The 26,217-nt window shown below is 44.4% G+C and overlaps 4 protein-coding genes and 2 long non-coding RNA genes across 11 annotated transcripts; 2 read left to right on the top strand and 4 right to left on the bottom strand.

The window, feature by feature from the left end:
• Positions 1–1,080: 1,080 nt before the first annotated feature.
• LOC116730639 (uncharacterized) lies at positions 1,081–1,835 on the bottom strand. Its single transcript, XR_004341379.1, has 2 exons — positions 1,521–1,835; positions 1,081–1,442 (listed from the first exon to the last, which is right to left on the bottom strand). It is a non-coding gene; the product is annotated as an uncharacterized LOC116730639 (long non-coding RNA).
• A 4,088-nt stretch (positions 1,836–5,923) lies between these two features.
• Positions 5,924–14,469, bottom strand: sdc2 (syndecan 2). Of its 3 annotated transcripts, none has more exons than XM_032579971.1 (6): positions 13,789–14,469; positions 9,112–9,220; positions 8,861–9,030; positions 7,593–7,722; positions 6,748–6,922; positions 5,924–6,717 (listed from the first exon to the last, which is right to left on the bottom strand). In XM_032579971.1, exons 1-5 carry the CDS (start codon positions 14,170–14,172, stop codon positions 6,759–6,761), a joined length of 957 nt encoding a protein of 318 aa, XP_032435862.1. In that variant the 5' UTR covers positions 14,173–14,469; the 3' UTR covers positions 5,924–6,717; positions 6,748–6,758. The 3 variants fall into 3 exon arrangements, with proteins under 3 accessions (XP_032435862.1, XP_032435861.1, XP_032435860.1); XM_032579970.1 differs by having other exon boundaries at positions 5,924–6,720; positions 6,751–6,922; positions 13,789–14,468; XM_032579969.1 differs by having other exon boundaries at positions 5,924–6,922; positions 13,789–14,468.
• Positions 10,735–23,473, top strand: LOC116730637 (uncharacterized). Its single transcript, XR_004341377.1, has 3 exons — positions 10,735–10,746; positions 14,515–14,521; positions 23,223–23,473. It is a non-coding gene; the product is annotated as an uncharacterized LOC116730637 (long non-coding RNA).
• Positions 15,991–19,724, bottom strand: LOC116730628 (probable thiopurine S-methyltransferase). Of its 2 annotated transcripts, none has more exons than XM_032579977.1 (9): positions 19,488–19,724; positions 17,543–17,665; positions 17,355–17,447; positions 17,147–17,279; positions 16,785–16,837; positions 16,643–16,717; positions 16,491–16,576; positions 16,380–16,424; positions 15,991–16,287 (listed from the first exon to the last, which is right to left on the bottom strand). In XM_032579977.1, the coding sequence occupies exons 2-9, from the start codon at positions 17,638–17,640 to the stop codon at positions 16,166–16,168; spliced, it is 705 nt and encodes a 234-aa protein (XP_032435868.1). In that variant the 5' UTR covers positions 17,641–17,665; positions 19,488–19,724; the 3' UTR covers positions 15,991–16,165. The 2 variants fall into 2 exon arrangements, with proteins under 2 accessions (XP_032435868.1, XP_032435869.1); XM_032579978.1 differs by having other exon boundaries at positions 19,544–19,724.
• cldn35 (claudin 35) lies at positions 21,334–23,174 on the top strand. The gene is made up of 2 exons (XM_032579986.1): positions 21,334–22,253; positions 22,302–23,174. Exon 1 carries the CDS (start codon positions 21,567–21,569, stop codon positions 22,248–22,250), a length of 684 nt encoding a protein of 227 aa, XP_032435877.1. The 5' UTR covers positions 21,334–21,566; the 3' UTR covers positions 22,251–22,253; positions 22,302–23,174.
• On the bottom strand, positions 22,696–26,195 carry airim (AFG2 interacting ribosome maturation factor). 3 transcript variants are annotated; one of them, XM_032579989.1, is made up of 5 exons: positions 25,797–26,193; positions 25,425–25,675; positions 24,449–24,628; positions 24,259–24,377; positions 22,696–23,297 (listed from the first exon to the last, which is right to left on the bottom strand). In XM_032579989.1, exons 2-5 carry the CDS (start codon positions 25,673–25,675, stop codon positions 23,257–23,259), a joined length of 591 nt encoding a protein of 196 aa, XP_032435880.1. In that variant the 5' UTR covers positions 25,797–26,193; the 3' UTR covers positions 22,696–23,256. The 3 variants fall into 3 exon arrangements, with proteins under 3 accessions (XP_032435880.1, XP_032435882.1, XP_032435879.1); XM_032579991.1 differs by having other exon boundaries at positions 25,425–25,663; positions 25,797–26,191; XM_032579988.1 differs by having other exon boundaries at positions 25,425–26,195.
• Between the last annotated feature and the right edge of the window lie 22 nt (positions 26,196–26,217).

Genomic DNA, 26,217 nt, shown 5'->3' with positions numbered 1-26,217 from the left:
CGGCTAACTTTACTGGAGCTAAGAATCTTGTTAGGTTCACTAACCAGTAATTCACCCGACGTTCTGCATTTCTGTTCACTGGGTCACAAATAAAACCTGTCAGCAGAACCAGGCTCTGGGAAAAACATTTCTAAAGACTGAGAAAAAAGAAAAATACTTTAAAAAGTCATGAGTTGCTGTTTGTAAAGCTACAGTCAAAAATTTACAGCAATATTTTTGGTTTTTTAGCCTGTAATAAGAAAAACTGGTTTCAAACAAAATATTAAGTTAGCAAGTTAAATATTTACCTCCAAACAAAATACTGGAGTTAGAAAGCTAAATATAAAGCTTCAAACCTATTTTAGATCATTAAACAAGCCAAATATTTAATTAGAAACTAAATATGTATCTCACAGCTAGCTAGAGTGAAATTAAATAGCTAGCTCAAAGCTAACGAAATATTTAGATTCAAGCTAGCTAAATATTCAGTTAGCTCTAGATCACTGCAAAATATGTAACTAATATGCAAATTCCTAAGACCCAGCTTTAATTTTGATAGTCCACTTCCACTTTTTGGCAAGTGACTTTGTATATTAGCCAAATATTAGCTAATATGCAAATTCAGGTAGCTCAGAGCTAAACAGTAAGTTAACGCTCAGTATTTAGCTTGCTAGCTAAATACTTTGAAAGTGTGACCTGAATGAATGAATGAATGAATGAATGAATGAATGAATGACATGGTGAAAATAAAAAAATAATGGTGAAAATAATACATTTTCCTCTTGTTACAATCTAAATAACTCAAATTATTACTGACCCTGTAGCTGTTTTGCTAAATGTACACATGAACTTTTCATATTTCATCTGGCTTAACTAATAAGATGTGATTCTTTAGACACATTAATTATTGTCTGTTTTACAGAGGAAAAGTTAAAGTTAAACATTTAGCTTGAATTCAGAGCCAGTTTTTGTCTTTTCAGCCTTTTATTTCTCTAAATTTCAGTCCTGCAGAGCGTAAAAGCAGGAATCAGCATGAGAAGCATTCTCTGGAAAGGGTTAGGGTTAGGGTTTCTCTGGAAAGAACCAAAATATGTTCACAGGTTGTATTTTCAGTCAGAAGTTCTTTTTATTTCCATCTGCTCTGAAGTGAGATCACGTCTGTCCTCATTAGAAAGCATCTCCATGACGTAACGCTCCACACAGACCAGGCTCACCGCCCAGATTAAGCCCACTCAGAGCGCCGCCTGCCTCTCTTCCTCACACAAACTTCTTCATCCCGGCTGATGTGAAAGCCCAGCTGTTCAGAGGTTACATAAACCACAGGGTGACGTCTGACGCTCGGCGTTCCCCGGTTCTGCTCCAGGAAGCTGCAGCGCAGACGAGTGGCTCTGAAGGACACACTCCTGCTGGGATGATGGGACTACGGAGACCAATGAGGGACATTTCTCCTCAGTGGGCCTGAACTGTGAGCAGCAGAGAAACTTAGATCCAAATACAAACCGGCCAAAGCCTGAGGAAGGAGGCCAGACTCATTTATTCACCTTATGCTGTTAGATAATCAGAACTCATGATGAATTAACAGCTTTAAAAACATCTGAAAGAATCTGAAAACCCTGGAGGAGAACCAGGAAGCCTGAGAGAGAGAGAGAGACAGAGAGAGTCCTGCAGAGGAGAAAAACTAAAAACCACTAAACAGATCAGAAACATTCAATATTAAAGGACCAGAAACACAGAAGGCAAGAACCATAACATCACCAAGGACCACTGGTTCTGGTTCTGGTTCTGGTTCTGAATGTATTTACTGAGATGTGTCTTCATTAACCAATCAGCTTCCTTCCATCCATCCATCCATCCATCCATCCATCCATCCATCCATCCATCCATCCATCCATCATCCATCATGGTCAGTATTGAACACAGAAAAAAATCGACCCATTTGGTTTTGTTCGACCCGGTTCTAATCTTCTCACCCCAAAAACTCAATCTGATTTGATTGTTTTCAAACGTCTGCAGTCTGAATGATCATGCTGCATTTTATATGACTTTAATGTGAGACGTGTCATAATTCTGCACCAGAAAAAAAACTGACCTCTGACCTCTGGTTCAGTTTGAATGTGAACACCAAGCGGACCTGAGACCGCTCCAAAAGCAGGAAGTGGACTACAGCGCAGGGCATTCTGGGTAAATACAACCAAAGCTAATGTGCTAGCCTAGCGCTAGCAGCAGAAATGGCTCGTGGTCTTTAGCCAAAGACTAAAGAGAAATCCTCCAACACTAAAATCTGACGCCTCCATCTTGTTTCCATCTGGTGAAGAAGGAAGTTGCTCTCAGTGTCTTCAGAGGTTTTTGTGTCGTTTCCTTCAGTGGTTCTTGGTGCAGCGCCCCCACAGGCCAGGAGGGGAACAGGTTGGTCAGAGGATTTGGTTTGCTTGACACCACAGCAGCTAAAAAGGGAACAGATGATGAAGTTCTGGTTCTAATAGAACCGGTCTGCCGGACCATCAGGAGGAAAGGATCTTAGAGACTCACAGCAAACCATCTGTTTAGCCGAATTGTTTGATTTGAACCTTAAGTCGAGTTAAGGTCGTCTTAACTCGACCCGTTGCCTCCCACAACGTGTCAAGCGACGCCTTTTAGCTTGTTGCTTCATCGTAAAAGACATTGTTTGTTAAATTTCAGTGCTCCTGCTCAGAGAAATATAATTTTCTGACAATTCGTCTTGAATCATTTGCACACCATTTTGAGTGAGTGGCCAACTTGATCCTTTGGGAAGGCACACAGCCACCAGTGGGAAAATGTAAAGCCTGAATCCAGAGGTCTTCCTGATGATGGCAGACGGCCTTGGACCAAAAATACGACTGGCTGAATCTTTTAGCAGATGAAGTGTTCCTGCAGATTCCAGGCAGCTGCTTCCTCGTTTAGTTTGACGTTGATCTGCTGTTTCGTGCTTCGACCCCTGCAGCTCTCGCTCTCACTCAGAAACAGACCCGGCTTGTTTCTCAGCTCAGCTGGATTTATGATCCTCAGGGCGGGTGAGGAGTGAGACCGCCGGTCAGCGTTGCCAGGTTCTGCTGCGACCCAACAGGTTTGTTTTATTGATGGAGGCGCAGCATAAAGATGCTGCAGCTACCGGGCCTCTGCAGAACCACCTGCAGCTTCAGCTGACGGCTGTAAGTGATCCGGACGTTAACAAAGAAACAAGCGCGTGTTTCTGTCCTCGTCTGAGCGTCGTCGTGAAACGATGCCGAGACGCCGATGAAGTGATTGCAGGAGGAAGATGAGAACAGCGTGTGTTCTCCTGAGATCGTTTTTAAATCAGGCAGCTTGATGGCTCCCATCAACTTCAACTCATTTTAATAAAGAGATAAAAGATTAAATGACAACGAGTCGGATATTTAGAGACTAATCAGAGATAAATAGTTAGATATGAAGACATGAGATGATTTTTATATTTATAATCTGATCTTCATCAAAAACCATAAATTAGCCACTAAAAAAGTCAAAATGGCGGCAATTTTTCAAAATGGTCAATCCGGAAATTTTATTTTTCATTGAATGTACAAATATTTATCACAGATAAATAATTTTGGTGGCAAGTCATATATAATTGGAAAATGAAATATTTACTGATTATTTTATTTTTCAAGATGGCCTCCGTGTTGTCCAGTCGGTTAGATGAATATGTTTGGTATCAAATCACTGCTTATGCAGTTTGAACCGTAGAAATCATATAAATTTTCTTGATTTTGTGTTTCCTTTTTCAAAATGGCCGCCCAGGTTGTAACAGAGAATATATGTTTGCACTAAAATCTGCAGTAGCTATTAGCCAAAGCTAATCAAAAATTTCGGTTCACTAACAAGAATCTTAGTTTTGCTAATCTTAAACCACTAAACTACTAAACTAAACTAAACTAAACCAGAACAGCGAATGGAGAGCAGAGAGATGAGAAACAAACAGCAGAACTCCGACCAGATATTTAGGTAGCTAGCTAACGATCTAAATATTTAGCTTGTAAACTATTTAGTTTACAAACTTACAAACTAAACTGATAGAGTTAACTAAATATTAAGCTAGCTCAGAGCTAAATAATTTGTTGGTAAACTAAATATGTAGCAAGAGAAATATTTTTGCTCCAAGCTAAATATTTAGTTAGCTTTCTAAATATTTAGTTTACAACTAAATATTGTAGACTAAATGTTCAGTTTCCTACATTTAGCTTGTAAATTAAATATTTATCTACAAATATTTGGACTAACAGGGAGCAGAGACTTATTTTTATAAAAATTTATTTATAAGATGTAGTTTTTGTAAACTAAATGTTTAGTTTACAAAATAAATATTGTGAACTAAATGTTTAGTTTACAGTATTTATTTGCTTAAATAAATATTTACTTAATAGTTACCCATTCCAGCTAAACATTAAGCTAGCTCGGCTATATATTTTGCTTGCTACCTCCTCCTAAAATATTTAATTAGCCTAACTATTTAGTTTGGATCCAAGTATTTAGTTGGTAAACTAAATATATGGATTACTAATTAAATTGTGAAACTGTAGTATTTATAAATGGATGCAAAACATGGTGGAAAAATGACTGAGAAATTATTTTTTTCTTTCATGATTGGATAAAAACCCAAATTATTGCTGTAAGTTTTTGCCTGTATTTTACAAACGGCCTGTAATCTGATGATACCAACATCAGCTGATCACCAGCCGTGTTCTTCCCACTAGTAAAACTTTCAGGTGGATCTCAGCTGGCCTCATTGTGCCATGCGGAGGCTCTGCTGGGATCTGGGGACTGTAGAAACGTTCCTGTGGTTGAGTTGAGCCATGAAGGCGTAGAAACACGGTTCGGCTGCCGTGGTTCAGATGACAGGCGGCCTGTAATTCCCTGCAGCACATTACTTAAAGTCTGAGGCGATTATCACAGAGCAGATGAGTAATCCTCTGTGGATATGTGCTCCGGCATATCACTGCAGCGTCCTAATCTCACCCGGTTACAGAGCGGATTAATTCTGCAGAGAAATGAGGCCCAGAGGGGGTTGGTCTCTGTAACTGGGTTATTAACTCATCAGGTTTCCAACAGTCAGAATAACTCTGATCAGTCCTGACAGAACATAATCTAACCAGAGGACGGGTTTAGCTGAGGATGAAGAAGGGAAACAAACTCAGACGTAGGTGGAAAATAATCTGAACAATGATGTGTGATTTCATTAAGATCATCTCTGGACGTCTGAGGGCAGCTAGCTTCTGTTAAACCTGGATCCTCTGAAGCCTGAACTCCAAAGTAAAAGTGAAGCTAGCAAGCACTGCTAGCTAAAAAGTCTAACTCTAAGGCACTAATCATAAATACTAGTTCTGCTAACGCTAACGCGCTACAACAAGATGGTATTTATCTGAAGCTAATGCTAAAGTGCTAATCATCACCATTAGTTCTGCTAACAATGAAGTGCTACTGGGGTGTCAAACTGGCGGGCCGCTGACCTGCAGGTTTTAGATGTGCCACAGGTACAAAATACCGGAATGAAATGCTTTAATCGCCTCCTTATTGTGTAGATAAATCCTCCAGAGTTCTGCTAATGACCCAATTATGACCCAATTATTCTGTTCAGGTGGTGCAGCAGAGGCAGGACAGCGGCCCGCCTCTGTGTTACAACATGATATCCAGCAGAAGCTAATGCTAAAGTGCTAAATTAAACTATTCTGACACACATTATATACAAATGACAAAACATGCCACAACATTGCATAGCGCCCTCAGTAGGGTTAAATCAGGTATTACACACCTAGCTGGACGGCTGCGCTTCAGGAAGTGATTCTTTGGAACAAACTTTTCTAGTTTTATTTTTGTAGTTTAGTTTTGCTAACAGTCAGAAAACAGCTAATTGCTGTACAACAATGCATTCTGGGAATTGTAACAAAAGGACAGGAAATGAAACTAAACATTGGTTGATGACCAAAACTTTGAACTTTATTCAACTGAAACAAAAGAGTCAAGTAATTTAGATTTTATAATTTATCCCGAAAATTTATTTAGAGGAATCTAGGTGGGTTAACAGTTTTAAAATGAGCAAAAATGCTACGGCGCTAAAAGAAAGACTAGCTCTGCCATTAACGCATGTGCAGGGAGGAGGAGTCGGACTTTAGGCCACAAAGTTTATTCAGTAGTGTTGGTTCAGATTACACGTACAACAATACAGTCAGCTTCATACGACTAAAAAACGTTCCAGAGATCCGTGACTGCTCGAGCACGGACACATGTAGGCACTTTGAGGGTTTCAGACATTTGTGAATATACATTTATATATCTTCATTTTTCTTTACATACACAAGAAACAACTGGACTGAAAGCTCAGAACCAAGAGAGCGACTAAACAACAGAACATGTGAGTCTGTGGTTCTCCGGTTCTAATAAAGAGGAGCGCAGAGATCTACTTCCTGTTAGAACCAGAACCCTGTAGCGGATTCCTACGGGTTCTGGACTCAGAACTGGAGCAGGTTTTGGGTTCTGATCGGTGTGAGAGGCTGTGTGGGGTGAGGACAGACGGTGATCTAGAACCTGGAGAGGAACAGGTGAAGAAGGTGAACTCGTCTTTAGACATGCTAAAACACAAACAGGTTAACTCCGGGCCGAGCAGAACCTCTGGCTTTACTGGGGAAACAAAGAAAGTTCTAAGAAAAGTTCTTCTCTGAGCCACTTCAGCGAGACGGTTCCTGTTTGTTGGACCACGGGTCCGACAGGCGCCGCCGCGGCTCCACATGGTGGCAGACGGCGGCGCCTCAGGCGTAAAACTCCTTGGTCGGAGCTTTCTGATAGGCTGCTCCCGAAGGCTTCCTCTCTCCCAGGTCGTAGCTGCCTTCGTCCTTCTTCCTCATCCTGTAAACCAGCAGGAGGATGAGGAAGATGGCAAACAGGAAGCCGATCACTCCGCCTGCAATAACAGCTGAGAGAGAGACACGGGGTCAAAGGTTAAACTGGTGTCAACCGGTCACATGGCGGTTTAGTCGAACGGGCCGAGACAGGTGGAGGTCGCCTGGTCCAACCTGCAGCTAACGAGTCATTTAGTAATCAATTATTCTGACAATTAATCAACTATTCACATTTTTAAAATGCCATATTCTGCAGATTTTTTATTTAACCACTTAGATTATCTTATATGCAAAATCCTAAATACACTAAAAAATGCAAATAAACAATTTCATTAATCTTTAAATAAGAAAAAACCTTTTATTGCCTAAAAAGCGAGAACAGTCCTCCCTTTGTGAACGTTTGATCATTTGCAGCTAAATAAACAAACATGAGAAAAGCTGAACTTCAACACAGCGTAGAGCTGATCTGGTGATTATTTATTGATTCACTGATTATTGATGAGATGCAGAAGGTTCTTCATTGGACATTTTTTGTTTTACAGAGTTTACAGACCAGGTGAAGCTAAAGCTAAACTCTGACATTCTGGGTAGAACAGATTTACAGACAGAGAAGTTGTTTTTTTAAATGCAAAATGTTTTTTGTTTTTCTACAGTTTTGGTTTCTTTGCGGCTCTCAGCTCCAGTTCGTCACCAAACTGTCTTTTTGCTCCAACCTGATCCACCAACACCGGAGGAAGCACCAACCTGCCAACACCTCCGTCCTCTGGAAGAGGTTTTCAGTCCGGACTTCAACGGGTTCCAGCGCAGAACCCGGAGGCTCGGTGGTACTGGTTAACTGGTTCCTCTGCTGGTCCTCTGTGACTGGAACTGGGAGCTGTGGGAGGGAGAAAACGAGACACAGCGTTACTACTGGTTCTTTCCCATGAGCTTCTGAACTGGGCTTATCGCTGCAGTGTGGCTGGTTTTCCGTCACAGCGGAGCGGCAGCTCTGGGTCAGGTCAGTCCCAGAGTTCAACCGGATCAGCGCACCGAAGGAGAAACATGGCAACATCCTGCGCAGTTCTTAAAAACTCCACATACGCTTGAGACGCAACCATCTCAATCCTCTGACCAATCAGGGGCCGACAGTCTTCAGACATCACGGTTTTACCCCGACTTGAGACGCTTGGAACTCCGGCGAAGTGAGATTTAAAAAGGGCTGGCCTTCGAAGCCCCGACCGGCAGAAAATCCTTTTGACCGCGTTGAGCTAGCACCTTGTTCTACGCTTCACTTCGTCCAGAGAGTCTAAACTTCCAGTTATTGAGAAACGATTTCTCCCTGGAGGCGTGGCCTCTGTTGGAGTTTGAAATGATTGGATCTGATTTCACCCCATTGCTAAAGTTTGGCCGTGATGCATGTAATTCCCAGCTACACTATGAAGCTTACCAGATTGCATGGACCATTACATATTTGCAATAATTTACTCCAACTTTAACTGCTCAGTGTTTGGAAGTGTGGCCAACATGGACTCTCTTGACGCAAAGCTACATCCACTAGCAGCAACGATGGACAAGGAATCTGCGTCTATCAGCCCACTGAGGGTTCATTTCTGCTTGGAAACAATCTGATTGGACGATGGAAAAGATGATGTGCTAAAAGGAGTTTGCCTTTTAGGCTTTCTAAGCCTAAAATAGCATCTCAGTGCTAACCATGTAGCAGCTAATGCTAATGGCAGCGTCTAAAGAAGCTCCATGGATGATCATCTCCTGACTGAAGAATCTGAAAAACAGATTAAAACTATAAATGTTTGTTTCTATAAATATGTCTGTTTATTCAATAATTTAACAGCAAAAATGGTTTTTGAATTGATGTTGCTAATTTTGTCAATAGTTCTTGATTAAAATGTGATTAGAGATCCTAAAATCGGCTCCATTCGGTTCCACCAGCAGGTGGTCCCTTTGTTAATGAAATATATTGTAATTACAGCAACAGAACCGTTCTAATGACGGACCCACTCAGCGTGACCTCTGACCTCTGTCCGGACCGGTTTCCTGGCTGTGCCGTCTCCGGCCCCTCCCTCCGGCCCCGGCTCCATCCTGGGGCTGAAGAACTTGCTGGAGTCCTTGGTGGGTTCTGCTGCTTTGGGCTCCATGTAAATCCTACTGACAGTCACCGTTTCCTCCAGGATCGCTTCATCTCCACCTGAGAACACAGAACCGGATCCTCAGAAGAACCTGACCGAGACGGGAACTGGACCGGACGAGATGGGGGGTTCTGGACTACCTGAGCCGGAGCCGGAGTTGAAGTCGTCGTCGTCCTCTGGGTAGTAGCGGCCCGAACCCGGATCGTCCAGGTACAGGTCGTCTGTCGGAGAGGAGCTCCTGGCCGCCGCCTGGAAACCAGCAGAGGAACCTTCAGGTCACTGGAATCTGTTCTGACATCTGATTGGCTCAGACTGAAGGTCGTCATGACAACCTCAAGACGTGTCACTCAGGAACAAACAAAGTCCGCTTGTTTCCAGAACCCAAAACCTCCAGAGACTCAGAGACAGAAACCAGATTCTCTACTTAACAGCCGACTGGTTCCCAACATGGAGACCAGTTTAACATCCCAGACCTCCAGTTTAACCTGAGAAACACCAGAACTGGACTGGTTCTGTTCAGAACCAGAACCAAAAGAACCCGATTACAGGCAGGAGGGGTGGATGGATGGATGGATGGATGGATGAACAGATGGATGGATGGATGAACAGATGGATGGATGAACAGATGGATGGATGGATGAACAGATGGATGGATGGATGAACAGATGGATGGATGAACAGATGGATGGATGGATGAACAGATGGATGGATGAACAGATGGATGGATGGATGAACAGATGGATGGATGAAACGTGAGCCAAAGACTTTCCCTGATCTCTGAAGCGTTTTGTTATCTGTGGCTAAAGCTGCTGCTGATTTTAATTTTCAATGACAACCATGGCGGCCATCTTGAAAAATTTTAAAATCTCTTAATTTCATTCCTATGGAAAATTGCCAATAATCTGTGATAATTATTGGCAATTTTAGAGCAAAAATCCAAATTTCTTGATGACAATTTTGAAAAACCAGAACCAGACTTTGTTCTAGCCGTTTCCAACCTGGGCCATGTTGTTTCCATAGCAACCTGAAGCGCCATGGTGACTTCCTGTCCCTTTCTTCATCAACACGGAGCCGGTCGGGTTCAGGCCCGGCCCAGAAGGAGTCCCAGCAATAAGAGGATTATTGGGAGCAGGAAGGGTCAGGCAGAGACAGGAGAGGAAGAAACTCCTGAGGAGGAGGAGGAGGAAGAAGAGGAGAGGAGGTCCAGGTGAAGGGCGGTGGTTTGGGCCGACAGGTGGTGATCTCTGATCCCATCACTCAGGACTAATCCAGAGTGAGTCTCTCTGGGTCAGTGTGTGTGTGTGTGTGTGTGTGTGTGTGTGTGTGTGTGTGTGTGTGTGTGTCCATTCGGACCTGAAAGCTGCTGCAGGACACCCAGAACCAGTTTGGTTCTGGTTCTGGTTCTGGTGTGGTTCCACCCTCAGTGATAAATAACCCAGAATCAGAAACGGATCCATGGAGCCGTTTGTAAAGTTACACAATAAAAACTAATTTAGGTTTTTTATCCTGTCCTAAGATAAAAATCTATCAAAATGTCCACCGTGTCATTCATTCATTCATTCATTCATTCATTCATTCATTCATTCATTCATTCATTCATTCATAACAGACAGTTTAAACTAAATATTTCATTAGCAAGCTAAATACTTAGCTCTGAGCTAAATATGTAGAAGGGGAACAGAACCGCTATGGTCCAATAGCTCAGCTGTTTTCTTCCATCAACCAGAACCTGAAGCAGCAAACCGTCAGGTCCAAACAGCAGGTCGGTTCTGATGGTTCTGTTAAACCCACACCAGGTTCCAGTGAGGTTGTCCTGAGGTTGCATTGAGGTTCCAGCCTCCCTGTTGGATCCAGCACTGAGTTCTCCTGCAGCTGATCGTCTAACTGGGCCGGTTCTGAAGGAACCAGAGGAACTGATCCAGGAAGACGCCGACCGCTGCAGGTTCAACGTCTTTGGATCTCTGAACAGATGGACTAGTCATTCTGATGACTCTTTGGTCCGGTTCGGTTCTGTCAAAGCGTCTGACAGATCAAGGAACATCAGACTCCTTCAGTTTCCATAGGACCGGTTCTGTGGACCGGGTCAGTCAGAGGTTAGAGTCAGGCAGCAGCAGGCTGGTTGTTCTGGGTTCTGGAGTCGGTCCAGATCCAGGGACAAACAAGTTACTGTGTGAATATTAATGAGCTCTTCAGAGGAGGCTCAGAAACTGCTGGTTCTGTGTGAATGGACCTGGTTCTGTGTGAATGGACAGGCCCACATGCTCTTACAGAACGTGATGCGTTCACTAATGAATCCCTGCAGATCCAAAGTTTTCTCAGACCGGACCGAACAGAACCGGCCCAAAGAGGAACCGTGAAGTCTGTCAGCAACGCCATGGCGACCCAGGCTCGGTTCTGGTTCTGGTATGAAGGTAGAAGGAAGTAAATAGATTCCACAGAGACTGTTGGCAGCTTTTATTTTGGTAGTCTACTTCCTGCTGCTAGGCGGTGAAAACATGGAGCCGACAGTCACTTCCTGTCTGAAATCGGTCAAATAAAACACTGAAACCAACAAAACCGTAAAAATACATTTTAAATATTTACTCTGAGCTAAATTAGCTTCAAACTAAATATTTAATTTGGAGCTTTTAGTTAAAAACATATTTATCTTAATAAATAATTAGCTTAAGCTAAACATTAAGCTTGATAACTACATATTTATTTAGTGAGCAAACTCAACATTTAGTTTCAAACTAAATACCTTGGTACATAAATATTTACTAAATATTTAGTTTGAATCTAAATGACGGCTGAGGGAACCGATCCTTGTTCACCCAGTAAGAATGTGACCCAGACGCAAACATTTATTTTCCAAATAAAGTTTTTTTCCAAATTAAAACAATAATTGTCGCTTAAAACTGGTTTTATTTTCTGATCCGTTATGTTGAGCTTCAGAAACGTTTCAAAATGGCCTCCAGCGTTTGGCTGAGCGTCAGAACCGAGTTCAGAATCACCATGGAGGAGAAACTAAACATTACAGGTGTTTTCCAGGTCTATCCAGGTGTTTTCCAGGTCTATCCAGGTGTTTTCCAGGTCGATCCAGGTGTTTTCCAGGTCGATCCAGGTGTTTTCCAGGTCGATCCAGGTGTTTTCCAGGTATTTTTCAGGTGTTTCCAGGTATTTTCCAGATGTTTCCAGGTGTTTTCCAGGTCTATCCAGGTGTTTCCTCTGTGTTTTCCAGGTTGATCCACGTGTTTTCCAGGTCTATCCAGGTATTTTCCAGGTGTTTCCAGGTATTTTCCAGGTGTTTCCAGGTCTGAAGGCGTCGGACTGCTGGAGCCGGGTCGGTCCCTCCGGGCCTCACAGAGACGGTTCGGCGGTTCTGACTAATCTGGGTCAGGTGTGAAAACGTGACATGATGACAGCTCACATGCTCGTCATGGAGACGGAGGCGGTAACCATGGCGACGCTGATGATTCTGACGAGAACCAGACGGCATTGCGGTGCCGAGTCGCCGCTCTGATCCAAACCATCCGGGCTGGAAAGGTTTGGCTCCTGACCAATCTGCTCTGTGATTGGCTCCTTCTTGACCAATCAGATCAGTCGTTTATGGAAGCTGAGGTCAAAGGTCACATTTATCAATTTCACAGCCTCACAGAGTTTTCAACTTCTGTTGCAAAAACTTTGTTCACTTTTCCAAACCGGTTCCAAGTTCAGGACCGGACCTGGTGGAACAGCGGTGTCCAAAGTGTGGGCCGGGGGCCGATTGTGGCCCTCTGAATGAATTTGTATGGCCCCAGACCACAATTCTAGAATAAAGTAAATCTGGGGGTTGATGCAGGTCCTTCCTTTTCAGATGACATTTTCACAAACAAATGAAATCTTAAAATGAAAAAGTTTCCAGATTTTTTTTTTTTTTAAGCTTCTGCATTTATTTTAATTTTGTAGATAATAGAACCAGAAACATCCAGCAACAATTCCTGATTAACTCCAGGTGTTTTCCAGGAAGGAGAATAATTGATTATTCTGATGATTAATTGATTATTCAGACGATTAATCAATTAATCGTCTGAATAATCAATGACTAATCATTTGATCTGAACAGCGGCACTTTCTCCAGATACTTAGGATTTTTTACTCTAAAAACTATTTGCTGGACTTTTTTATTGAGTCTGTAAAGCCTAGTTAACGGTTAATCGATTACTTAATTAGTTTAAGATCATTTCAATTATTGATTCATCACCATTAATCGTTACTCGGACCAGAACCTCACATGACAACAAACAGCTGGAACCCACCAAGACGGATTCCTGGATCAGAACCTCAACATCCTGGACCGGTTCCCCCAGAAACACGAGAACCGACGTTCTGGAGGCCAAATCACGCTGACTCATTAACAACACACATGGAGGAGGAGGAAGAGGAGGAGGAGGAGGAGGAGGAGGAGGAGGAGGAGGAAAGCAACAAGTAATGAGCAGCTCAGTCTTCATCAGGCCTAGCAGACCTGAGAATGAACCAAAAGTCTCTTCATCAGGGAAAACAACAGGAGCAAAAGGTCAAAGGTGAAAGCAGAGGAAACTCTGAGGAGCAGAGAGGTCAGAAATCACACACACACACACACACACCCACACACACACACACACACACACACACTCAGGTCTCCAAGCAAAGCGTCTCAAGTCATGAAGTCTTTACAGAACCAGACTGAAATCATAACAACTGGTGTGTCTGAGCCCCGCAGCTGCACCTGAACACACCAGCCCCCCCACGGACCCCCCGCGGATCCCCACGAACCCCCCGCGGACCCCGGTCCCTGGAAGCGCCCTGTCCCCACTCACCGCGGCCCCGCAGAGGCAGCTCAGCGCCAGGCTCAGGAGAATCCAGCCGCTCCTCATTCTTCCAGCTCCGGTCGTGATCCAGCTGCTCCCGGTTCTCCCGGTTCTCCGGACTGGGATCCTTCCCGGTCCTTCCTCCTCCTCCCTCTCCTCCTCTTCCTCAGCTCCGGAAATCGGACCGAATTCAAAGTGAAGGAGCGCGTGAGACCGCAGCCCGACTCTGTCCGAGACACGTCGATCCGATCGCTCTGCGGGAGCGCGCGCCGGCTGGGACGAGCACGGAGCCGAGCGCGTGCGCACTTCTGAGAGCGAGTCACCGCGAGACTCGGAGAGACCTGCACGAGAGCTAAGAGAAGATTCAAGCAGCTGATGATCAGCAGTGGTCATTGATTATGGATCAGATCCGGCTGGAGACGTCATGGTTGCGCATCATTCCATCAGCGGCGCATCGGGCGGCGCCCGGCCGGGCGGGGACTGTTCTGCCACACCCAGCAGGTATTGGTCCACTGCAGCCTCTATCTGCTGAGCTCACCGTTCACTGAGCATGCGCAGAGGAACAGCAGGTGAGACCTGAGACCATCTGTGTGACCCAGACTCAACAGCTTGGACTCGGATCCAGAACCAGAACCAAAACGATAAATCTGCTGAAACTCCAGCAGAGTCTCTGCTGAGCTTCTCTCCTCCCAGCTGGAGGTTTTCTGGTGGCTCCTCCTGCTGCAGCATCCAGAGGAGTCATGTACAGGTATGACTATGGAGCTACACTGGGGTCATAAAGTCTGCAACCAAAAAAGAAAAAAACTTAAAGAGTGAAAAAGCTTTAAAACTCAAAATACTTTTTAAACTGAAGAAAAAAGTTTAATCTTTTATTTATTTACATTTTTTCAAGTTACAAGCTTTTTGATCCCAGTATAGTTTCATAAGATCACAGAAACAAAAAAACAGTAAAATAAAACTAAAAAATGGTTTTGAATCTTTGTTAAGTTTGTCCAGCCTCATTAATTTTTTTTTCAAGCTGTTTGGCCCCATTGTAGCTCCGCATGGTCACGTAATTTAAGAAAATGACTGAAAAGAAAAATAAATAATCTGAAATTGAAGAGTAGTTTTGAACCTTTTTTTTTGTTTTTTGCAAATTCAAATATTTTGTTTCAGTTTAATTTTTTCCCCAGACGTTACATGTCCACATGTTTCAAGTCTTTTATGTTTGAAACTTAGTCAAAAATCATTTTTTTACCCACTATAGTATAAAATGCAACGTAGCTAAAAAAAAATTGTTCAAATTTATTTGAGTTTTTTTTTTTTTTTTAGACATTATGTCCCCAGTTTAGCTCCATACATCTCGCTGCTCATCTCACCGTCAGACAATGTTTCCCCCTGCTGGTCGGGGAACAGAACTGCAGCCTGAACAGCTCTCAGGGTCATCGCCTGACCTCCAGGCTCTGCTGCGGATCCTGTTTTGTCTCGGCAGGATCTCTGAGATCTGTGAGCTTCAGGTTTCACTCTGGATCTCCAGAAGATCCGGATCATTGAGTCGTTTCTCCTGAAGCTCCTCCCCCAGCCCTCCCTTCCTCACTCCTCCTCTTCCTCCTGGAGATTAGCTCCTCTGCTGTCCCAGATTCCTCAGCCAATTAGGACACAAAGCTCCTTCTGCTGCAGCAGGTGAGGCAGAGCAGACCTGGGGGCGGGGCTTATGCTCACACATGTCCAAGCTTCATCGCCTTCACTGATGATGATGATGATCTCTGGTCTTCATTCAGAGAGCGAACAACTCCACCTTCAGACTGGATCTGGGTGGAACCGGTCCAACCCGACCTGAGAGACGGTTTCCCTCCAAGCTTCTTCAAAATCAAACCAAATTGGTGTCAAATGTTTGTTTGTGCTGCTTCCATTTGAAAGATATTAAGAAAAAACTTCATCATCAGAACAAACGCAGCACAAATACTTTTTTTTGCAGCACAAACATTGATGACTTCCTGATTCTCACTAAATGTGTTTATTTTGTAAATGTGAGCAGGGAAACGAAAGTCTTTGCTGCACAAACCTGGTCGTAGTTTAGTTTGCTTTGAAGAAGGTGGAGGAACTTGTTGACCTTTCATGACCTCTGGAAACATTTATTAGGTTCTTTAAAATTATAGCAGCACAAACTAAATTTTTGCTGCATAAACTTAGAAGAGTTGATGGAGACCAACTTGAAGAAGCGACAGAACAGATGTTTAAAAAGCAGCTTTATTGTGTGGCTGACAGGAGAACCAGACCAGGTCGGGCTGGCGGGTCAGCGGGCCGGGTCAGGCTGGCGGGTCAGCGGGCCCGGTCAGGCTGGCGGGTCAGCGGGCCCGGTCAGGCTGGCGGGTCAGCGGGCCGGGTCGGGCTGGCCAGTCGGACGTCAGTTGGCCGCCCTCAGGGTGAGGAGGTGGACGTTTTCCGTCAGCGCCTCCAGCCCCCAGGCCCTCTGTCGGTCTGTCAGCGCGTCCACAGACTGCAGCAGCTTCACATCACACCTGCTGCCTGCAACGCAACAAGTCGTCCCAGTAAATACCCAGGACCTGCTGCTGCTGGGATCAGGCTACTTCCTGGTCCAGACTGGAGCTCAGACTCACCAAACAAACTCTGGACTTGTTCTTCGGGGACGTAGAACGGAGGACCTGCAGGACGGACACGGTGAGCGCCACAGCACGACGCCGCGTCTTACGGTTTCCACGGTAACCCACCTTTATAGAGCTCTGGATTGTAGAGCAACGTGTCCAGCAGGTATCTGCAGTCTGGAGCCATCAGAGAGACGATCAGAGCCGCGTACCTGCAGGACGGAGGACACGTCAGGACCGGGAGACACGCTGAGGGACGCCGGGACGTTTGGACTCACCGGTCCCTGTCCTGGGCGTTGATGGCCACCAGAGAGCCTCTGTCCCAGATCGCCCCAAACCGACCCGCCACGGCGCTGCAGCACAAACAGAACAGCTCAGAGACAGCAGACGTCTCCCTGAACGTCCAGCGGGACAACTCACCTGGAGAAGATGAACAGGTCGCACTGGTACAGGGACACGGAGCGGTCCGAGTTCTGGACAGAATAAAGACACAGATGGAGATCTACTGTTACTGACAGCAGGCACACCCAAACAGAACCAGGAGAACCAGCAGGAGAACCAGCTGGGTTCTGCAGATTATCTACAGGTGGCTGCAGCTGCAGAACTTTCTGAGCTCCACTGATTGACCTGCATCCTGCAGAACCGCCGGCATCAGAAGTTAAACCTGTTGAGTTCCAGATCATCTCTGGAGATAAACTGGAAACCAGTCAGACAACTGTACTGGGAGGACCAGTCAGACTGAATGAACCCAAACAGCCACTCGGGTCCCCGGGTCGACCCACCTGGAAGACTTTGGCCCCGGGGACGGCGGGGACGTCCTCCTCGCTGAACGTCATGTTGTTCTCCTGGAAGAACTGTCTGATGGCCGTCTCTGAAATCTCCACGCCGACCACCGAGTGACCCAGATCCGCCAACCTGAGCCGGGTCAGACACAGCCAGCTGATGAACACGAACCGGATCGGACCGGATCGGACCGGATCAGGTTCCTACCACTTCATGTCCACAGATTTCCCACACAGAGGGAAGAACCACCGGACGCCGCTCCGTCCGTTCACCACCGCCTCATAGTTCGTCTGCAGCATACTGTTGGACATGGGAGACGTTCAGGTTCTGATTGGTTCTACCTCGGTTGAGTTCTGACCCGGCTGGCTCTCCGGACACGCCGTAGTCACGGTTACCTGTGGACCCCCGGCTGATGGAAGCCGATCTTGTTCTCCTGCCAGCGCTGGTTCCACTCCGACAGCTCCATGACCCGGTCGGCCTGCTGCTCCAGCATCCTGCCGAGGTTCCCCTGAGCAAGGCTGCAGCAGAAACACAGAGACACATTCAGAGTCAGGCCAGCAGGGGGAGCAGCTGGGAACACCTGGTCCAGATTGGACCTCTACTGGTTTAACTGGTCCAGCTGCTTAATGTGACCTTCACCTGGGATCTGAACACCCGGCGGTTCCCCTTCTCCTTATTGGTGGTTGGCAAAGAACAAATTGGGTCATTACTGGCACCAACTGGTCTGGGTTCTGGACCAGAGCGTCACTGGACGGTTGCATCCGATCATATAAATGTGTTATCCGTTTTCTAGGCACATTAACTGTTTACCTTCAGTTGGTATAGAAACTGCTATATGTATCAAATTTGACTTCCTGATTTAGCGCCTTGAAATTGGGCCTCTGTCCCTTTAAGAAGCTCCACCTCCAGGAAGTCGTCCCAACATGGCTCCTCTATTAACCCTTTAAGGTTTTTTACCAGCGTTGCTCTGAGCAGCAGCTCCTATAATGAGCTCACCAGTTGTTTGCTAATTGCTGCTGGCTAGTCTGAAAGAGCTGAGTAGGGGAGGAGCTAAGCCTCGAAGGCGGGGCTAGGTCCACCCAGACGTTATGCAGCTGAATGGTTGCCATGGAGATTAAAGGATTTCTCAAACATACATGAAAGCAACACTGCAGGTTTGTTTCTAATGAGGAAAAAACGTGAAAACATGAAGGAAAGATAAAAACAAAGCTGCTTTAATGTGACACTGGCCCTTTAATCCAAGATAAAGATTAGGAAGGTTTTGACTGCAGCAGCTACATATAAACAATAAGTTTAACAATCACACTTTGAACATGGACGTGATTTTTGCGTCTGCTTGGACTGAAGTAAATGTCTCTGGGAAAACGAGATGCCTTTAGCTCAGAGTCCAGGTCAGAGGTCACACTCAGACGTTGTGTAACGTTGAAATGTCTCCTCCCACTCATCAGATGAGGGAATTGAAATCTGGGGAAATGACAGACAGTCTCTAAAAAACGGTAAAATTTAACATTATACACATTTCTTTACCTGTTGTAAAAGTGATCACACCGCCTCCACTGGTTCAGTTAAATACCCATAATCCTTTGCTGCATTACCCTTACTGTGAAATGACCAAACAAATACCCCCCCACCACAAACAAATGGCCACAAGATGGAAGGAAATGTCTTTACAGTTTGTTTCTTTGAGCTCAGTTTATCTTTGGTCATTTATAATCTTTGGGTTAAAACAGAAAACAAAACTATTTTTCTAATATATCCTGTAACTCCTCCTGTCTTTAACTCGGTCCATCACAATCTCTAATAAATATTACATTTTGTCCAAAGACATTTAATCCTGAGTTTTTACCAGTAATTAAATTAAATGTAGTTTCAGTTTAATTCGGTTCTGGCCTACCTCATATTTCTGACGCAGTAATCTGATCTAAATAATCTATAATCTCACATTCTCCATGATGATAGATTATGTTCTGTTCTTCTTATCTCTTTTGTCTTTCTGTGAATTATTTTCTTTTTTCATGCAGTGTTTTTTCCATCTCTCCTCCATTTTTCGTTTTATTAAAGCTCATAATTATTTAGTAATATATAGTAAATATATTTTTAAATGAATCCAGAACCGGGACATAAATTACTAATGTATTTCTGGACCGGCAGTGGCTTCATTAATTCCTGAATCATTTCTCGTTTCCAACTCTGAAATCTGCGGTACCACCGGTTTATGGCTGTGTAACTGGTACCGGTTCTGGTTTCCCTGTGTGGGCCAGCGGCTCACCTGCCGGCGGTCATTTGATTCAAGAGCAGACGGAGCACACCTGAGGTCAACATGTCGGACCGGAAGCTCACCTTTCTCGCAGAAATCAGCTGATAAGCGGGTGAATTTGTCCGGAGTTCAGTCTTACTTTCTCCTTCTTCTTCGTGTGTTGAGTGAGAGTTGATCAGCTGATCAGAGTTGCTGCTGCTAAGGATCAACTCTTTCTGCTCCCACCATCCCGGTGTTATTATAAATATGCCGCTGCTGCTGTTTCTTCCTTCCTCTTTCTGCTGCTGTTTATGCAAATAGATCCGACTGGAAAAGCGGAAGTAGTTTAAAAAATCTGTCGTGGGACCGCCTTCAAAAGAGTTTAGATATAAAATCATTTATAATATTTTAATTGGTTCAAAACACAACAAAGCTCCAATCTGATCAATAACAGGTGATTTACAGCTTTTAACAAAAGCTGTACATAAAGACCAAAACAAAACTACTTGTCGTTTAGTCGCAACAGCTCCCCCTGCTGCTTGGCGTCAGGAATTGCTGGCACTGAACGTTTTACTTGCTACGTACTGGTACTAAAATCAATTTAATATATAGACAAATAAATGTCCATATTATTCTTATAAACACTTTAAAACTATAGAAAAATGAAGCTCAAGAAATTTCAATAATTACTTTGTTCATGTTGCTTCAATGTTGACCAGAGATTATTGTTCCTGAAGACATAACTGGTTAATATTCCACTGACCTGTTACTACTTTAATGTCTGCATGTTGCGTTAAATTGATGCCATTTAAATGAAGAGAAATTTTACAGCAAAGTTTTAACTGAGATAAACTCAAAGAAATGATGAAAGTTCTGGATTTCAAACAGATACTCAGCAGCAAAGCAAATTTAAAAAAATACCAGAAAAATTAATGGATTGATAAATCCAATAATTCATATAATTTCCAACAAACAGGTCAGAATGTATTTCTAGTATTTTTAGTGTATGTTGAAATTCAAAGCAAATATTTCAGAAAAAGAGAGTAAAAAACTGCATTTGTTATTAAATCTATATTTAGAAACATTAGTTGGTTCATAAACCTGTTATAGTTACACATTTTTCTGGTGATAAATTTTCCCATAAGTTATTGAGATAAAGGATAATATTGTTGTTTTGAGACCATTTTCCAGTAATATAATAAAGCAAGAACAGATTCTCACAGATCAGTAAACTTTAAATTCTCATAAACATTTAGCAGTGGAACTGAAAAATAAATAAACATCAAATAAAATGAATTACGAAGTTTATGGAAACTAATTTATCCTTCAAAAAAATAAAAACTTTAATTATTCAGGAAAAAACAAAACAATCCCAGAAATAAATCCAGTTGACCTCTGGCAGAAGGTCACACACACACAAACACACACACACACACACACACACACACACACACACACACACACACACACACACAGAGGTGTCTAGTTCTGAGAGTGAGTCTCTATGTGACTCACTCCCAGAACCAGAACCAGAACCAGAACCCTGGATCTGGGGAACGTTGAATATTTCGCTGGAGAAACAAAAAGCACCTTCCTTTCTGCTGTCCGTTTACCGTCTCCGGTTGCCATGGCCACGGTTACCGAGGAGCCGGCCGGCAACCGGAGAAAGGAAACCCGAGCAGCAGAACCTGGAAGCCTCCATCTTTAATTCATGGAGCGAATGTTTATCAGCAGCTCCGGGTCCGTGTTTCCAGACCCAATCCGTCCGTCCAGCCGTCTGAAGCCCGTCTGACCCGTCTGGGCTCGGCGCCGGGGGAGGGGAGGCTCTCCGTTCAGACCGACTCTTTGTTCCCAGCAGACCCTCCAGCTGCAGTCGGCTCTGTCCAGGATCTGGAAAACTGGGAATTTCTTCAGCAGGACTGACTCAGGACCCTGAAGCCGGCGGTTCTGACCCGGATCGAGGCCGGACCACAGCCCGGTTTCACTGTTGGAGCGACAGCAGCGGGTCGGATCAGTTTCTGTCACCCGAGCAGCAGACAGGCGGATCAGGGTTCTGACCGGGGCCGGGATGTCCGGACGGGTCCGGAAGAGAACCTGAACATGGCCGCCTGCGGACCGTAGAGCAGCCAGCAGAACCAGTCCGACCAGAGTTCCCAGCAGACGTTCCAGAAGAGTCCGTTGCCATGGTGAACACGGGGATGCAGCTGATCAGCTTCACCTGCGCGGTGACGGGCTGGATCATGGCCATCGCCGTGACGGCGCTGCCGCAGTGGAAGGTGTCGGCGTTCATCGGGAACAACATCCTGACGTCGGAGATGAAGTGGGAGGGAATCTGGATGAACTGCGTGTACCAGACCACCGGACACATGCAGTGCAAGACCTACGACTCCATGCTGGCGCTGCCGCCCGACATCCAGGCGGCGCGCGCCCTCATGTGCCTCGCCATCTTCATGGGCTGGCTGTCCTGCACCGTGTCCTGCTGCGGCATGAAGTGCACCACCTGCGCCGGCGACGACCGCCGCGCCAAGGCCGGCATCGCGCTGGCCGGCGGCGTCCTCTTCATCCTGACGGGGCTGTGCGTCCTCATCCCCGTCTCCTGGACCGCCAACACCGTGGTGCAGGACTTCTACAACCCCAACGTTCCCGTCATGCACAAGCGGGAGCTGGGCCAGGCCATCTACCTGGGCTGGGCCGCCGCCGTCATCCTGATGATCAGCGGCGCCGTCCTGAGCAGCACCTGCCCTCTGATGGAGCGCGGCGGCCGCTACCGCCGAGGGTACATCGGCAGGAGCTTCGCCAACTCGCCGGCGCCGGAGCCGCTGAAACCCATCGCCTCCAACAGCCTGCCGATGAAGGAGTACGTGTAGCAGGAAGAGGAGGAAGAGGAGAAGGAAGAGGAGGAGGAGGAGGAGGAAGAGGAGGAGGAGGAGGAGTTCTTCCTCACGCTGCTAAAACACAAACCCTCACCAAGTGATTTCGTCTCGTTCTTTGATTCTCTGGGATTAAAACTGAACCAACTTCCAACTCCGTTTGTCACAATAACAAATTATATGATAAATTATCCCGATAAACAATAAATCTATTAACCACTTGACAAATTAAAACGACAAGCAATTTATATTTGCTTGGTTTTTCTCTTTCTACTTGAAACTGGATGATAAAATTCTTCAGTTTGGTGTTTTTTTAATAATTGATTTTATTTGTTTTGTTTATTTATTGTGAATATTTAAATCGTCTTCCAGCTCCACTGTTGAATGTTTGTTGGAGTTTAAAGTGTATTTGTCTCTCAGAGTGTGTTCTGCATTATTTTTCTGTAATTTTATAACAATATTATCGTTTATCGCAATAACTTCTGGGATAATTTATCGTCCAGTAAGATGTGTTATTGTGACAGACCATTTCTAAGTTAAATAATTGATAAATTAACTTTAATAAACTTTAATTTTATTAAAATAACACTAAAGATTTGAACTAGGAGATATGTTCAATATTCAAAATAAAAACAAAACAACCAAAAACAATAAATAAACAAATGGATTAAACAAAACTGCATCATTTCCATCAGAATGGAAATGATTATAATTTATGATGCGACCGATTGAGAATCTGGACAGAAATTCTTGGTAATATTTGTGTTTTTGCAGTGAGTCGTGATCGTTTCCTGGTTCCTGATCGTTTCCTGGTTCCTGATCGTTTCCTGGTTCCTGATCCGTTTCTCTGGTTTGTGTTCAGTTCTTATCCCTGATGTGTCAGCGTGTGCTGTGGTCCAATAAAACCAACTTAGACATGAAGACGTGTCTCTTTCTGGGTCCAATCAGTTCAGCCGGTTCTGATACCAGCCGGTTCTGATCCAGTAGCGGGTCAGAGGTCGGATCACTGGGACTCCAGGAAGAAGGCCAGTCTGCAGAGATTATCTGGAAGGACACAGAGACCCGGTCCAGTTTCATATGGCAGGCTGTTTTAGCATATAATGGGTTTCGTCTGCCTTCCTGTAATTACACTCCGGGTGTCCAGTTTGGACTCTACACGGCTACATCACCACCAACCTGAACGATAATTAAACATATCAGCATTTTAGGGCTGAAACTAACGTTCATTTCAGTAATCGATGATTATTCTGATGATTGATCAATTTTCAGATTTTTCATTTAACCACTTAAGCTTATTTAATCAATATTAGAAACAGAAAAAACTGCATATGAAGAATTTTTTGCCAATTTCTTTATTGGAGTAGAAAATAAAGATTTTATTGCCTAAAATGTAAAAAAGCATTCAGTTAGTGAATGTTTGCTCATTTGTAGCATCTGCAGCTAAATAAATCAACATCAGGTTTTCTTTCTTCTTGCCCTACTACCAATACTGATGATTAATTATTGATTGATAATTGGATGTAAAATGTGATTAATAGAAGACTTTCTGCAGAAACATGTTTTGTTGTAAACAGATTTACAGATAAATTAGGGTTTTTTATCTTAAGTGCAAAATGTTTACATTTTTGGTATTTTGAGTATTTTCTAGTCAGAACAAAAAGTCAGATGTGTTAAATCTACTTCATGACGTGTCACAATTTAACTGTTTATATCTGACACATGTTTCAGATAGTCACTAATTTCTTGCAGACATCTTGAATTGAAGCTTCCATACTAGGCTCGGTCCAGCCAGGCAACAGCTGAATGGTTGCCATGGAGATTAAAAGATTTCTCAAACATGAATGGAAGAATCAAAAACACTTTATAACATGATGATTTTAAATGATACTGGCCCTTTAATTAACTTTTATCTCTAGTCATTAATCCATTTCACATATCGGTGAAGCAGATTTTATGTAATAACGGCCTGCCATAGGTTCATGACTCAGGTGAGTGATGACCTCACCTGTGATTTGCTGCTCTGTATCAGGAGAGTCCAGACTCCTCCAGGCCTTGGCCGCGCCCTCCAGCTGCGCGCGGTCGTCCCGCCTCAGCGTCAGCAGCAGAGTCTTCCTCTGCAGGAACCTGGCAAAGCGTTCAGGAGAACTCACAAACCCTACGGCACTCAAACGCCTCACGGAGAGCAGGTAGGATACTGCCGTCTGTAGAAACGCTCGGCGTCCTGAAGCCACTCCAACATGTCGGCGAGCGACGGAGCGACGGAGGAGCGCTGAGTCGCCACGGCAACATCCAGGCCGTCTGCAGAGTCCTGGTAGAGCTGCAGGGCGGCAGAAACATGGCCGCCGACGGAGTCTCTGATGGACTGGAGGCAGGACCTGGAGGAGACAACCAATCAGAACGGACCGTCAGCTGAAGTCTGGAGTCTCTTTAGATTAAACTGCAAAACACAAAATGTTACCAGGGACGTTTGGTCTGTTTAAAGCGCAAATATCTCAGTGCACTTCAAATAAGACAAAACTAACTAATAAGTAACTGGGCTAGTTTAGTTACATTTCCAGATTATTTCACCTTCAACAGGGGAAAAATGTTTTGTTGTAACTGAAATAATATAGTAATAGTTGAACCAGAACTTTTTCATCAATATGAAGGAATTAAAACAAACTCGTATATTAAACTTACTTACTGATTAGTTTTGTCTTATTTCAAATGTACTGAGAAACTAGACAGAAATGACCTGGTCAGAGTTTGTGTTTTTGCAGTGTAGAAGCTCAGCTCTTTGTAACTGCGTCAATTTCCAAACTTACTACAGAAAGCCCAGTTTGTGCCATTTTTGTACTGCGGTTGAGGGCCACACAAAACCCCTCTAAGGGCCTCAAATGGCCCCCGGGCCACACGCTGAACACCGCTGTTTTAGGACTTCTATTTTTAATTTATTGACCAGGTTATTGATTTCTGTTATTAAATATGACCAATAATGTCTGCTGATTGCTGAATTATTCTTCTCAGAGAATAATAATAATAATCTTCAGGAATATCTGGACTTGTTCTTGTCATCATTGTTGTCTCCAACACGGCCACTAGGTGTCAGTAACCATTTCAATCATTACAACCTGTGGTTTACATATTCTGGGGACATCTGGGTGTCTCAGTCGGTCCTGATGGTCCACTCACATCCTGTCCCTGAGTCTCTGCAGCAGCAGGTCCACAGCCTGCAGCAGCTGGAACTGCAGCCGCTCCTGGAGGTCCGGGAACGCCCGGAGCGGCGTGTCGGAGACCCGGACCCGGGACAGAGCATTCATCTGCTCCCCCAGGTTCCCCAGAGACTCCATGAGCGGGTCGCACTCCTCCAGCACGCTCCTCCACGCCGCCCGCTGGTCCCGGAGAGCCACGAAGCTCCTCCTGACCGCCCCCTGCAGGGACATCTGGCCGATAAAGTTTATGGTCAATTCGCTATTAAAGCAGACACGAGTCCGCAAGAGAAAGGAAATAATACCACAATATTTCAGATTTACATAAAGGTTAAAGGTCAAATGATTCACTAACCAGAGCTCTATCTATGCAGGGTTCAGGTAAGATTTAAAAACCCAAATACTTTCCGCCTTTAAGCCACCAAGCTGCAACACGCGTTCGCCATGACGCTTCGAACTGTTTCCGGTCTGCTGATGTAAACAATAATTTGTGGTACCTTCAATGTACCTTAAAATACTGTGGAAAATCAACAACTTGAATTTTCTTTTCTGTAAAATATTCAATTTCTGGAACACCTTGAAATCCCAAACAGAAAAACTCCAGGTTGGGATACGATCCAAAGAGCTATTTTCTGCAAAGGAACTGTGCGTCCTGTACATTTTCCAATATTCTCAACGTTTTGCTTTATGTTTCATAAATAATATCCTTCACCATTTCCAAGCTGTTTTACTGTCAAACTTATTTTTTGTTAAATTTTAACAGTTATCTTTACACG

Source organism: Xiphophorus hellerii, chromosome 13 (assembly GCF_003331165.1).
Source record: "Xiphophorus hellerii strain 12219 chromosome 13, Xiphophorus_hellerii-4.1, whole genome shotgun sequence".
NCBI classification, from domain to species: Eukaryota; Metazoa; Chordata; class Actinopteri; order Cyprinodontiformes; family Poeciliidae; genus Xiphophorus; species Xiphophorus hellerii.
Note: the sequence above shows the minus strand (reverse complement) of the source record. Positions and strands in the feature narration are given on the sequence as shown.

Bases quoted from the DNA above. Each gene is read 5' to 3' on its own strand.
- cldn35 (XM_032579986.1), top strand. From the start codon at position 21,567: ATGGTGAACACGGGGATGCAGCTGATCAGCTTCACCTGCGCGGTGACG.
- sdc2 (XM_032579971.1), bottom strand. From the start codon at position 14,172: ATGACCACTGCTGATCATCAGCTGCTTGAATCTTCTCTTAGCTCTCGT. The intron at 9,221-13,788 runs GTGAGTGGGGAC...GCTGGTTTCCAG, and splicing joins GCTGCCTCTGCGGGGCCGCG to GCGGCGGCCAGGAGCTCCTC. The intron at 6,923-7,592 runs GTTGGTGCTTCC...TCTCTCTCTCAG, and splicing joins GAGGACGGAGGTGTTGGCAG to CTGTTATTGCAGGCGGAGTG.
- airim (XM_032579988.1), bottom strand. From the start codon at position 25,675: ATGTCCCTGCAGGGGGCGGTCAGGAGGAGCTTCGTGGCTCTCCGGGAC. The intron at 24,378-24,448 runs GTATCCTACCTG...ACGCTTTGCCAG, and splicing joins GAGCGTTTCTACAGACGGCA to GTTCCTGCAGAGGAAGACTC. The intron at 23,298-24,258 runs GTGAGGTCATCA...GTGTCCTTCCAG, and splicing joins TACAGAGCAGCAAATCACAG to ATAATCTCTGCAGACTGGCC.
- LOC116730628 (XM_032579977.1), bottom strand. From the start codon at position 17,640: ATGCTGGAGCAGCAGGCCGACCGGGTCATGGAGCTGTCGGAGTGGAAC. The intron at 16,718-16,784 runs GTGAGTTGTCCC...TTTGTGCTGCAG, and splicing joins GACCTGTTCATCTTCTCCAG to CGCCGTGGCGGGTCGGTTTG. The intron at 16,425-16,490 runs GTGGGTTACCGT...TCCGTCCTGCAG, and splicing joins CAATCCAGAGCTCTATAAAG to GTCCTCCGTTCTACGTCCCC.